General features: G+C 52.7%; 1 protein-coding gene across 2 annotated transcripts in view; it reads right to left on the reverse strand.

The window, feature by feature from the left end:
• Smad6 (SMAD family member 6) overlaps nt 1–12,830 on the reverse strand; it is a 69,010-nt gene that overhangs the window by 42,690 nt on the left and 13,490 nt on the right. For both annotated transcript variants that reach the window (NM_008542.3, XM_006510822.3), the window contains one exon: nt 11,766–11,843. In NM_008542.3, the coding sequence (NP_032568.3) occupies nt 11,766–11,843 (78 nt within the window). The remainder of the gene's footprint in view (nt 1–11,765; nt 11,844–12,830) is intronic.

Genomic DNA, 12,830 nt, shown 5'->3' on the forward strand with positions numbered 1-12,830 from the left:
ACAGACAGGAAGCAAGCTGTGCAGAGAAGCACTCAATACGTTTTGCCAATAGGAAAGGGGTAAATTCAAACCCATCTCATGCAGCCCAGGCTAGCCTAAACTTGAGACAGTGGGTGATCATATGGAACTGATTCCCCTGCATCTGCCTCTCCAGTGCGGAGATGGCAAGCAGGCCCCTCACGCCCGGCCAGTCTTACTTTGTGTTTTGAAATGTTGGGATATCAACCTCACGGCGTGATACACGCTAGGCAAGCACATACAGGAGCTCTCTACTGCTGGGCTGCCCTGCTCCCCAGCCCTCCTCTCTATGGGAATTATGTGCTAATAGTTCCAAAGGGGCAAACTTCATGCGGCGGGATACTCAAAAACAAAAATTTCAACAACATTCACAGTATCTTACCTAGGCCAAAAACCAAACCCTGTCTCCTCCTGAGATCTTGTCTTCTTTTCCTAGCTCCTGGTGAACTGACTGACTGACAGAGCCTGAGGCCGTGCCAGCCTAGAGAGGTACAGCTAACTCTCCAGGTTAACAGGCTCTGGAGTCAGGCTGACCTGGGTGCAGGTAACAGTGACCCGATTCACTTGTTAACCCTGGGCACCTTACTTCTCTATTCTAAGCCTTGGTTTTCTCATCTGTAAAATGGACACAAATCACCACAGAACCTACATTATTAGGAATGAAGCATATGGAATAAGAAACATGTCATGTACATTCATCTTGTACTTTGGCCACTATTATACACCCGCCATAACTGTCATGTGCTGCCCAAGAGCAGAAGTAGATCCAGGTCCTGACCAAAAGTCATGCCTTGTCTGGCAGGGGGCAGAAGGTCTATAGAAAGTCTTCTACATGAAAGAAATAGAGAGATGGTAGCCATTAAAAATACAGGAAAAAAAAAAAAAGAAGTCGCTGAGGGCTGCAGTCTCTGAGGGCTTCCTGGAAGAGGAAGGCTTTTAGTAAAAGCTCAAAAACAAATTGGGCGTTGTGGACATCTCTCAGCAGGTAAAGCGCTGACTGTGCAAATAAAACACAAGGATCTGAGTTCAAATTCTCACACTCAGGCAGAAACTGGGGGTGGTGCACGCTTGGAACCCCGCTTGGGAGTAGGGAAGGGGACAAACCCAGGCAAACCCCAGGGGCTTGAAAGCCAACCCCACAGAAACAGTGAGCTACCGGGTGTTTGTTCAGTGAGAGACTGTCTCAAAAATAAGGTAGATGCTAAAGCAAGAGAGGAAGACCCCCAAACCTAGTGCCCACCTCTGGCCCTATGTACTTCAGGGCATATACACATCAGGCACAGGTACTGGGAGGGGAGGAGGAAGAAAGAGGAAGAATAGGAAGAGGAGGAGGAGGGGGGGGAGGAGGAGGAAGGAGAGGAGGGGGGAAGGAGGAGGGGGAGAAATGGGGAGGAGGAGGAGAGGGAGAAGAGGAGAAAGAGGGGAAGGAGGAGGGAGAGGGAAGGAAGAGGAGGAAGGGGAGGAGGAGTTGGTGGCAGCAGCAGCAGCAGCAGCAGCAGCAGCAGCAGCAGCAGCAGCGTGGGGATGTAGCTCAATCAGATGAGTGGCTTGCATTGTATGCACAAAGCCCTGGGTCTGATCCACAAGTAAATCTGGGCACTGTGGCACAAACCTGTATTCCCAGCCCTCGGGATGTGGAGGCAGGAGGATCAGAAGTTCAAGGCCATATATAGAATGTTCATGGCTAGCCTGGGCTACAGGAGACCACTTCAAACAAACAGAACCAGCCAGGATATTGAATCAGAGGATCAAGCACCAGGGAAGGGGAGGCCTACAGGATCCCTTTCCCAATCCTCTCTTCTCCACCAGATGGCTCTGCCCATCCTCAGAGGGCTGGCGCCCGGCACTGTGCATCTTTGGCATTTCCTCCCCCAAACAGCCCTGTGCCAAGGGGCATGACAGCAGAGCTTAGGCACTGCATGTGTGTCCCCATTCCTGGTGGGTGGGGCTGGCCTGGGACCTTGGGCCTTACCCACCCCACCCCACCCCAACCCATACAAACACGCCAGCACACTCGTTCCTTTCCAATGGCTTGAATTTCAGTTTGTCTGAGGTGTTTTCTTAAGCCTAAGTGTTTTCTCTGCAGCCCAGTCACCCCCTGCCTGTCCTTCAGAGGCCCCCGGACCCCTCGAAGCTCTGACTGCCAGGCCCCAGTGCCGCCTTTGATGCACACCACCCGCTAGACTTCAATGCCGCTGTGTGCACGGCCCCTTTAATAAGTTATTTCCGTGGAAAACCCTGGTAACTGGGTCGTGAATCAAGCCCATGAACACCTCTTACCCATCAAAGCGCCCAAGAAAGGGAGGCTGGGCAGGCAGAGGAGCCCCTTAGAGTAAGTAAGCGCACACTACTCCTCCCGAGGCCTACGAGAAGCCCTGGGCACCTGGGCCACAGCAAAAGCCCGGCGAAGATGATGAAATCGCCCCCAAGCCCGGCATCATCAAACGGCCGAAGGACACACTGCCTGCCTCTGTCCCGGGGACCATCTCAGCCCAGCTCCTGGCAAGGCTGACAGCTCAGAGAGGCCAAGCTGGCTGTAGTTCCCGGGGTACAGGAATGTCATGTTTTGGCTACCGGTGAAAGGCCTGGCTCAGTGGAGACACACTTCTTTTCCAGTGCTGAGTTTCCTTCCACTCCCATCTCCTTTATGTTTTTCCCAGAGTACACTCGCTGCCCAGGGCCCTAGGAGATGCGGAGCCCTGGAGCTCGAGGCCCAGGACTCAGATCTACTTGAGTGGTCGGTTGGGCATTGCTGCCATGTAGGCAGGAGTCCTGAACCCAGAGGAGAGAACCCAGGTCTAGGCCCAACTCTGCCACTTAGAACGAACAACGCCTACCCTCCAACGCCTGGGCTGAAAAGCCTGTGGCCCTGGCAGAAGGACACGTGAGAAACTGTCTCCAAGCTTCCGTTGGTAAACTGCTTCCCTTGTGAGTATGAAGCCCCGAGGTCAATCCACAGGACCTACATTAAAGGAGGGGTGGGGGGAGCCAGGCATGGTAGTATATACTTGTAATCCCAGCTCTGGGGAGGTAGAGAAGAGCCAACTCTCTGCACGCTTGCTGGCCAGCCAACCTTGCCTACTTGGTGAGCCAGTGGGAGACTGTCTCAAAAAAACACGATAGATAGGATCTCAAGGAATGACACCTAAGGTTGACCTCTGGCCTTCAAATACACCTGTATATGCATAAACACATGTGCGATCACATGTACGCACACATTAAGGCTATGACCCTGACGACGACCCCCAGATCCTTTAGAAAGAGGTGACAGGCGATGGATACACTCAGGAATGCGCCCAAGAGAAGTACGTCCCCGTGAGTATGAGAAGGCCAGCTCAGGAAGGTTTACTGTTGCATCATGGGTAAGAGAGTCCCATACTAGGGGCCACAGATTCCTGAACTGTGATGTGGATGAGCTAAAAGTGCAGAATTCACAGATCCCTCACACAGCCTACAGAACTCCATCCAGAAATGAGAACGGCAGGCAGCTGCACGCAGCAGCAGCAGCAGCAGCAGCAGCAGCAGCAGCAGCAGCAGCACAGAGCACTCGCCCACACTGTGCTGAAGGAAGGAAGCTAGACCCGGGGACCGGATAGACAGCTCAGGAATGAGAACACCTTGGTCCTCTGCAGCCATGAGGACCAAAGTTCAGAGACCAGCACCCACGTGCCAAGTAGTCGGGTGTGGTCCTGCACACAACTGTAACCCCAGCCCGAGTTGGACAGAGGCAGGAGGATCACTGGGACTTCAGTCTAGCTGAGGGAACTCTAGCCTCTGGTCTGGAACAGGGACCTGGGCTACGCCACCTCCAGGACTCCACTGTAGTCTGAGCTTTTGAATGCTGAGGAAGAGTGGAAAAGATCCTGGCTCTGTCCAAATTCTACATGGCTGCCCATCTGGGGCTAGCTGCCCCCTTTTCCCTCACTGAGCAGAGAATATTGACAGCCCAAGGGGCTTCTGAAGTATAAAAGGAGCACCACCCAGTCAGGGGTCCAGGAGGCCCTTCTACCCTTTGGTCATCTCAAACTACCACCATATGGCCTTTCCATCCATAAAATGGGTCTGTCAGTGGAACTCAAGTCTCAGCTTTGCACATAGCAGAGCCAAATCAGTCCTTTCCAGTCTCACGCTGAGCGACCTCCCTGCCATCTCACCTAACTGGCGCCAATGCCACCTGGCTGGTGGTTTGTTCTTCCAGCCCTGTCCGCGCTTACCTGATCCTGGCTGACTCAGGGAATAAAATCATCTCCGGGTTTTCTTGAGACAGGATCTCATGTAGCCCAGGCTGGCCTCCAATTCATTATGTAGCTGAGGATGTACTTGAACTGATCTTCCTGCCTCCACCTTCCAGGTGCTGGCATCACAGGTAGGGACACCGTGTCCAGTACATGAGGTACTTGGGGACTGAACCCGTGGCTTTGTGCATGCAAAGCAAGTCCTCTGCTAACTAAGCGATGTCCCCAGCTCGTCAGTCCTCTCTGGAAAGGTCACTACCATGTAGGCAATGACTCACCTCACAGTCGGGGCTGGTGGCTTTGAGGCCAGCTCCAGACACAAGACCTCTTGTTTTTCCAAATTCAGAAACTTCTACTATAAGGTGAGTGGGGCCTTCTAACACAAGGCTTAGGGTAGGGTGGGTGATGGGCTACTTTGTGGACTGCAGTCCCTCAGGCTGGGGACCAATGGGGACAGGCCATAAATCTCATGCATTCTTTCCACAAATTGGAGACAGGCAGCCAAGGGTCATGGAGGGAAAACGTTTCCTATGAAAACGCCTGGTCAAGTACCTTCAGGAGATATTTTCTGCATGAAAGAAATGCCACTCAACCCAGACAAGGAAAGGTTTGAGGGTGTTCCCCTGAGTGCTGCTGATCCCAGGGAGACTGAGCTAGAGGGATGGTGTGAGGGAGGACCAAGGGTGCACGCACATGGTCAAAAGTAGATAGGAGGTAACTAAGGGCCCCTCTGGAAGGTCCTCAGAAAACCTGTGCCAGAGAACAGCCAGCACCCTGGGTAAAGGCATCCCAAGATGTCCGTCCTGAGAGTGGCTCTGATTCAGATCACCCCAGAAGGATGCGCAGCAGCCACCTCAGCCCTTCCACTATCTCCCCGACTCCTCGCTCCTTCACCCACCGCCAGCCAAGGAGCAGAGAGGCGCTGGTGCCTATGCTGTACAGGTTCACTGCACTGCCATCTTGGGGTGGATATACCTTGGCCTGGTAGCCATGGCAACTAATTCAGCAGAACAACACAGTGACAGCTAGGTCTTCGGTGATAGCCAAGGAGCTGTTGACACTCCCTAGTTAGAGAGAGAGAGGTAAGGATCGCAAAATCCTGGCTTGGGAGGCCAGCCATTTCTTCCCTGGCCAGCGTGCTCTGGGAGGGGGCTGGGGCATATGAGAGACAGGAGGACTCCGTGATGCAGCTTCCATGACATCACCACGCATGATGGGGTGGAACTTGGCAGTGATGTGGTTGCTCTGGAGCCACAGAGGCTCCTGTGAGTAACCCTTTGCCCACGTTCTGCAAGCCAACCAATACACACACTGGCTCTCCAAGCTGGACTTTGAAAAACTCCTATTGCTGGTCACCGGTGCCCTATCTGGGGTGATACACATTTGTTCATGGCTGAATCTTGGTTCCCTGAAGGCAAAGAAACCACAGAAGCTCAAAGACCACTGTTTGGATCCTGTACCGTCCAGAGGGCAGACAGGGTACCTGGGAGGCCCGCAGGGGCCCCAGCCAAGCTTTCCAGCTGAGTGAGCTTAGGCAAGCAACTCAACCTCTCTGAGCCTCCGTCATTTCTTCCTTTAATTTGGCTAATAAAGTGGCTGTCTCATAGAGGTGTTGGAAAATTCCATGAACTCATAGATGTATGGCACTTGAGAAAGCGCCTGGCACAGGGCTCTGTGCTTCCAGGGTCATTAACTATAGTGTGTGTGTGTGTGTGTGTATGAGAGAAAGAGAGAGAAAGAGAGAGAGAGAGAGAGAGAGAGAGAGAGAGATGGGGGTTGGGGGTGGAGTGCTCTGTCTTGATTGCATGAACTCTCAGGATTTCTCTGCTTACAAAAGGGAACCCCTGCTGTGGACTAGCTTAAATGCTAGGCAATGTCCTTTAGGACCGAGGATGTCCTAGGGTTCCCTGGCCCCAGGGGCCCTAATCCCTCTGTTCTTAACCACAACATACAGGAGAACCACTTAGGACTCTCCACACCCTCCCATCCCTCCCACATCTACCTTCAGCCGTTTCTGCACAAGCTGTTTCTTTTACTTGAGAGAACACTTGCAGTCTGTTCTTAGCGAGCGCTTAGTCAGACTACAAGACCCAACCCAGAAGGCCTGTGCTGTGAAGCTTTCCCTAACACCCACAATCTCTTCCTCTTCGATGTAGCTTTGTCTCAAGCTGTGTATCGAGGCAATGAAGAGAGGGTCCGCTAAGACAGTGTACGCCATAAAGGCCAGCCTTGAAACCCATCCACCTCCTACGGTCCGAGAGCTGGAACCAGCATCCAGAGGCACATTGGCACCATGGAGCTAGAGACCCTGACCCAGTGGGCTCCTTGCAGCACCACAAACTGAGGTGCTGGAGGCAAGGGTCTTGCTTGCTTGGAGCCACCCAGCAGCAAAGAGCAAAGCTAAGCTTGGAACCCATCCTGGCAAACTGCCTTATCCCATGATGCTCCAGGGCATACCCCTGAAGGTACCCCTGTGCCCGTCACCCCCAGCAACCAGCCTGGGAAAATGGAGCGTCTGTCAGGAGCATAAAGAAGAGAAAATGAAAATTTAAAAAAAAAAAAAAAAGAGCCCAAGGAAGGGGCTTGCCACTAACACTGTCCATGGGAGGACAGCACCGGCTGTTCCCCCACTATCCCAAGATGCCTCTCTTATCCAGGGCACCCCCATGATCAAGTATGAGGCCACCCGCCCGTAGTCTCACTCCAAGACCTAAGAAAATCATCTTTTCAGCTCGCGCTTCCTCCAGGCCCTGCTGGCCACCAGGTGTGTCTGCTACTGGAACACTCTGAGCTGGCTGGCCCTGAACCCCTGCCTCCCCCGGGGAGACGGTTCCACTGGGTGAGGTGCATGCCACAAAGCTGACAACTGAGTTGGATCGCTAGGTCCCACATGAGTGGGAGGAGAAAAGCAACTCCCATGAAGCCGTGCTGTGACACTCAAGCTCACACGCGTGTGCACATATGAACAGCCCACAGTGCACATATAAATGCATCACATATTCACGTATAAAGAGACAAACAATGGCAGACACTTCCAGCCATCCGTTAAAACCCCACCTGGGTACCCCCTCTTCTGAGACTCCTGGCGGCCTCTCAACAGGAGGCTCCCAATTGCCTCCTACCACAGCACCTGACGTGGGCGCCTGGAGGGGAATTGATACAGGTCTTATCTCCAGGCTGGGGACCTTTAACAGCTGCACCCTCACACAGGACTAAACCTTCCTGGCCAGAGCGTATTACTATTGCCCCCCATTCCACAAGTAGAAAAACTGAGGGGCAGATTGGCTAAGCAGCTGCCTCCCCCACCCCAACTAATCAGGAGGCAGAGCGGGGACTTGAACAGAGAGCTAACTGTGATGAAGCCTCTGCCTGCCACTTACCTCGGCTGCAAGAGTAGATGTGTGCTGGCTGAAGCTGACAGACCCTTAGGGACACAGAGACACAGAGAGCCTGGGCTGAACAAGCCCTGTGACCCCGGCAGTCAAAGAGAGGCAGTGACACTGTCACATCTGTATGCACTTGAAGATGTGGGCAAAGAGCACTCAGCTGAGAGCCAAGGGCCATGGGACAGAGAGCAGGTGAACAAACAACACAGGGCTACTTCTTGACGACTAACTCCAGCTACTAACTAGTGCTTGCTGTGTGCCTCACAGCCAGCCTCAGTTTCTCTGAGCCTGTCTCCAAACTGTTAGCTTGAATGTAAGCCCGGATAGGAAGGCCTGGGAGGGACCCTAAGGAGCTTCAGATTAGGCAGACACTGATCCAGCTTAGCCCCAACCCCCACAGCAGTACTGCCTGCTCCTGAGGAGGGTATGCCCCAGTGACCCAGCTGGGGCTGAGAGGCTAGCCAACACAGTCAAGGCCAACAGAAGGGCCTAGTAGTCTCCACTACAGCAGCTTATATGGCATACGGACATTGCTGGATTAAATAAACACCTGGCCAATTATCTGTGAGGCTCCTGATTAGTTACCAAATGGTAATTGTGGGGTGTACAGATGCCAGCCGGGTGCCCCAGCATGGGATTGGGCAGGCCTATGTGTTCAGCAGCCTGCCACCTTGAGTTCTCATGGGATAACTATAGTTCTTCCTTCTCTCACCCATCCAGGGCACTCTCTTCTTCTAGGTTGGAGTAGAGGATGCTGGAAGAATCTTGCCCATCCCACCAGCTCTCCTCAAACCACCAGTTCCCACTACCCCCTCACGCTGCACTTCCATGACTGACAGCATAGTCTGCCTTCCAAAAGAGTACAACCCACAGCCACTCACTCCCACCAGAGTGAGTTTCTTCAGCTGATCATGCTTAATCCTCAACATGCTGATGTCAAGGAAGCAGGAGAGAAATGTCAGGGCTGTTAAGACGCCACCCAAAAGGACAAGGGGTCCTTAGCTAGCCAGGGGACAGTACCCCAGACCCAAATGAAACAAGAAAACCATAACCCCAGAGGTTCGAGAACACCCTCAAAAGAGACCTCAAGGCTAGTGATTTTACCCAAATCCCACTGAAGACACTGGAAGTGAGGATCTATGGGAGCTGGTTGATGGTTCACATCTTGTCTCCCACTTGAGTGACCTTGGTGGAGTCACCTGTACCCTTTGACCTTCAGTTTCCTTCGTGGATCACAGGACCTGACTGAGGGCCCATGCTGAGAGTGGATGCCTACAGGGACTTTGGATAGCCAGGAGACAGGACCCCAGTCGTAAATGAAGTGACAACACCATAGCACCAGAGTTCCAAGTGCATCCCCCAAAGAGACCTCATTCTGTCCAATTAAAACAGGAGCCCCCATTCCCTGCAGATCCTCACGTGTCCTTATCTGCCTGGGCCTGTGCCTGATCCCTAAATCCTGCCATCCTCCTATGTGGCCTTAGTCACAGGATGGGAGAACAGAGAAACAAAAAAGTTTGGCCAGGCTGTGATTGTCATCGTGTGCAGGATAGTCTAGATGTGAGAATGACCAGGTCGTCAAGGGCACCAATCCATCAGGACACAGAACAGAGGGATAGCACAGTCACTGTTCGGTGGGTCCCTGTGTTCTCCAGGAGAGTTCCTCCCTGGTTGCACAGAGAAGCACGGTGTCCTGTGTTCCTCTCACCCCAGCCCTGGCACTGAAGTTACTCCACCCAAGCCTCCATGGGTCGTCTGGGAACCACAGCTGATCACTCAGCAGCGAGAGGGAGTAGGGCAGACCAGACAGTCTGATGGGGCCTTACAGAGACTGTTCCAGACGGGGGACAGTGGGAAGAATGGCAGACTGTCTCCCTAGATGGCCAGTCGAGGAGATGAAGAACAGTTGGTAATGATCTTAGAGTGGGGGTCGAGAGACACCAGCATCATCGCCAGCACGGCAACCACCCTATTGGTCCCTGACCATCCAATGTCTTGGCCTGACCCACTCTGCTCCTGGCCTTTCCAATTCTGAATCCCTCAGTGCTCTCCTGCTCACCACTCAACCCCACAGGATGAGGAAGTCATGACTCTCCTATCCACCAAGGCCTGTCATCCATCCCCTGGGACTTTCCCCTACCTGCCAAGGACTCCCTTTCCTGAGTCTTCCCTCTAGCCAATACCAACACAGCCCAAAGCTCAGGGGAACACAAAAACTGTTCCAATTGCTTACGCGGGCCATCTAGATCCCAACTCACTCCCTCCTCCCACATGGGAAACCCCAAACTTTCTTCCCTTATCTTTTAGCCTCTCAGAATGCCAACCACTAGACACTTTTCTTTTTCTTTTTCTTTTTCCTTTTTTCCCATTTGTTTTCAAGGTATCTCTGTGTAGCCTTGGCTGACCTGGATTTTACTCTATAGACCAGGCTGGCCTCAAATTCATAAAGATCTGCCTGCCTCTGACTCCCAAGTGCTGAGATTAAGGGGTGAGCCACCACCACCACCATCAGCCAGCATTCTGCCTGGTTCTTCAACATAGTTTTTGGTGTTTGTTTGTTTGTTTTTGTCATTTTTTTGTGACTGGTCTCTCTCTGTATCTCCAGAAGGCTGGAACTATAGAACAGGCTGGTCTGTATCACAGATGTTTGTCTGCCTCTGTGCTCTTAAAGGCCACCGCACGCAACTACCTGGGCAGATCTTTAAGGGAGGGAAAATATACCAAATAAGAGGAGAGAGTAAAGTGGCCTGAGGAGGGGACCAGGGACCAGAGAGCAGACAGGAGCTGGAGACGGGAGATCTGTGCCACATGAGCCACAAGCTCACTGTAGGGTCTCACCTTCGGCCTCCATCTCTTAGAACAGCCATCTTCCTGTGGTCTCTTCCCAGGACCTCGGGAAGACCAGGAAATGGGCAGGGAAGGGCTCTAGATTAGGGAAATGGATAAGTGTCTGGGAGCAGCCAGTGCTGTCACCTTAGAATCACAGGAGCACAAGAAGTGACAGGCAGAATTCTGGGAATATAGTCACCAGGGTGCACTGAACTGTTACAGAACAGGGGAGGGCAGCACAGTAGTTGGAAGGAGCTGAGGTTCCTGTGGCCACAAAGACTGCGATGTGGCCCTGAGGGATGCAAGGAGTCACTACGCTTATAGGTTGACAGCCCAGCTGCCTTGACGTAATGTAAGGTGCTGGGGTGGAGCCTGGCTCACCCTGGCCACTCAGCCTCACTCTTCTGCTCTTTTGTCTTGAATGTAGAGTCAGAAAAAGATGCAGAGGCCCAGCTAGCTATCCCCAACTCCAGGCCATAAGCCGGGCTGCCACACAGTACACTCTACCGACCATGCTCCCAGAAGGCCACACAGATCTCAGACACCCAAGTTCCCTGGCCCTCCTGCCCCAGTTCCTCCTACCCAGCCTCTCACATAAAGAATTTCCTTGAATCTGAGAGGTCTTAGGGCCAGCATGTGGGGATTTCAGACAGTTAGGGAACAGCAAAGCCGGGGTTCCTTCCTCCTCCTGATGTGGACAGGGTACAAACACCACCAGCTTTTAGCAAACTCCCCCTTGCCAGTGTGCCCAAGCTATTCCCCTTGCTTACCCATGGCCCCTCCCCCAGAGCACAGAGGGAAAAGGACCCATCCACCCTGAGGTCACCTATTACGGAGAAGCATCCCAGGCTACAATGATGGAGAGACCTTTCTAAGCCATGGAAATGGCAGAGACACGGAGAGCCAGATTAAAATCTGGCGAGTTATCATCTTCAGGTCCCCATCAACACAGCCCACACAGCTTTGGAGCGCAAGCTGGCGTTGAACATCTCTGACTTCAGCCTCCTGAGTACTAACTAGGCTGACACACATGTAATGCCACACCCATTTCTCCAATAACACTAGCAAAACACATACTCGTGCGCGGAGCGCGCGCGCGCGCGCGCACACACACACACACACGCGCGCGCGCGCGCACGGACACATGCACATGCACACAGGCCACCTTCCCATTTACAGAGTAGGCAAATAAGTGCACAAAAATCACAAGAAATCAAAATTCGTTCCACCAAACCCCCTCCCACCCCACCCCCCATCTGAATGGCCCACAGCGACGAGTACGGAGAAATATGCCAACCTGAGAATTCACCCGGAGCAGTGATGAGGGAGTTGGTGGCCTCGGTTTCAGTGTAAGACAATGTAGAATCGGACAGATCTGTTCCGGGAGGGAAAAGAAAGAGAACTCAGTTGGCCAAAAGGCACCAGTGCACACGCATACAAAAAGCAGATGTCCCAGGGGACCACATGTTTATTAGTGATTTGTTCCTGTAGCCCAGGCTAATTTTGATTCCAATATCTAGCCAAGGATGGCCTTGAACTTCTGACTCTCTTGCTCTCTCTCACCTCCTAAATGCTGAGATTGCAGGCCTGAGCCATCAAAGCTGGGGGCATGCAGTGCAGGGAACCAAACCCAGAACTTCATGTATGTTAGGCAACTGCTCTACCAACCCAGCTACACCTCCAGCCCCCTTACAAGTTTCTGATGTCACTCTGGAACCCAGTCTCAGAATCACTCCAGACCAGGTCAACCATCTAGTCCTAGAACCCTTCTGGAAAAATGCACACCGCTGTGACCCTGACACATGGAAGAGTCTCAGATGTCCTGACCGCAGAAATAGTCAGTGATCAGGGGACTGAGCAAGCCCCAACTTGAAGCCTGTTTGGGTAAGGTTAAACTAAGTCCCTGAACAATTCATAGCTGCTGACCTTATTCACAAACATTAAAATTCTTGAAGTTGTTGGTTCTTGCTTCCTTCCCTCCCTCTCTCTTCCCTTCCTTCCTTCCTCCTGGAGCTGGGGAAGCTTAAGACAGTCACTAGCCACTTCTGCTCCCACACGCCTCTCACTAAGGCCCAAGTGTTCGCTCTCAGGTTAACTTTGCTATCTCTCTCACCTCTCCCACTCCCCAACATCCACACGGCCTGTGGGGCTTTGGCTGGGTTTTGCGCTCATGCTTGTTTTTAAAGGCAGGCTTAATTAGGCGCTTCATATGGCGAGCATCATTGGCCAGCCCCTGCCTGCAGTGCACCGAGATGGAAGGGAACTTTTTCTATCCCACTGGGTTCAAAAACTGGTGCTCTGGGGAATAGGAAGAGTTGGGGATTTTTTTCCTCCGCAGTACAGGCCTCTGCTACCAACAGTA

Source organism: Mus musculus, chromosome 9, assembly GCF_000001635.26.
Source record: "Mus musculus strain C57BL/6J chromosome 9, GRCm38.p6 C57BL/6J".
Classification (NCBI taxonomy): Eukaryota; Metazoa; Chordata; class Mammalia; order Rodentia; family Muridae; genus Mus; species Mus musculus.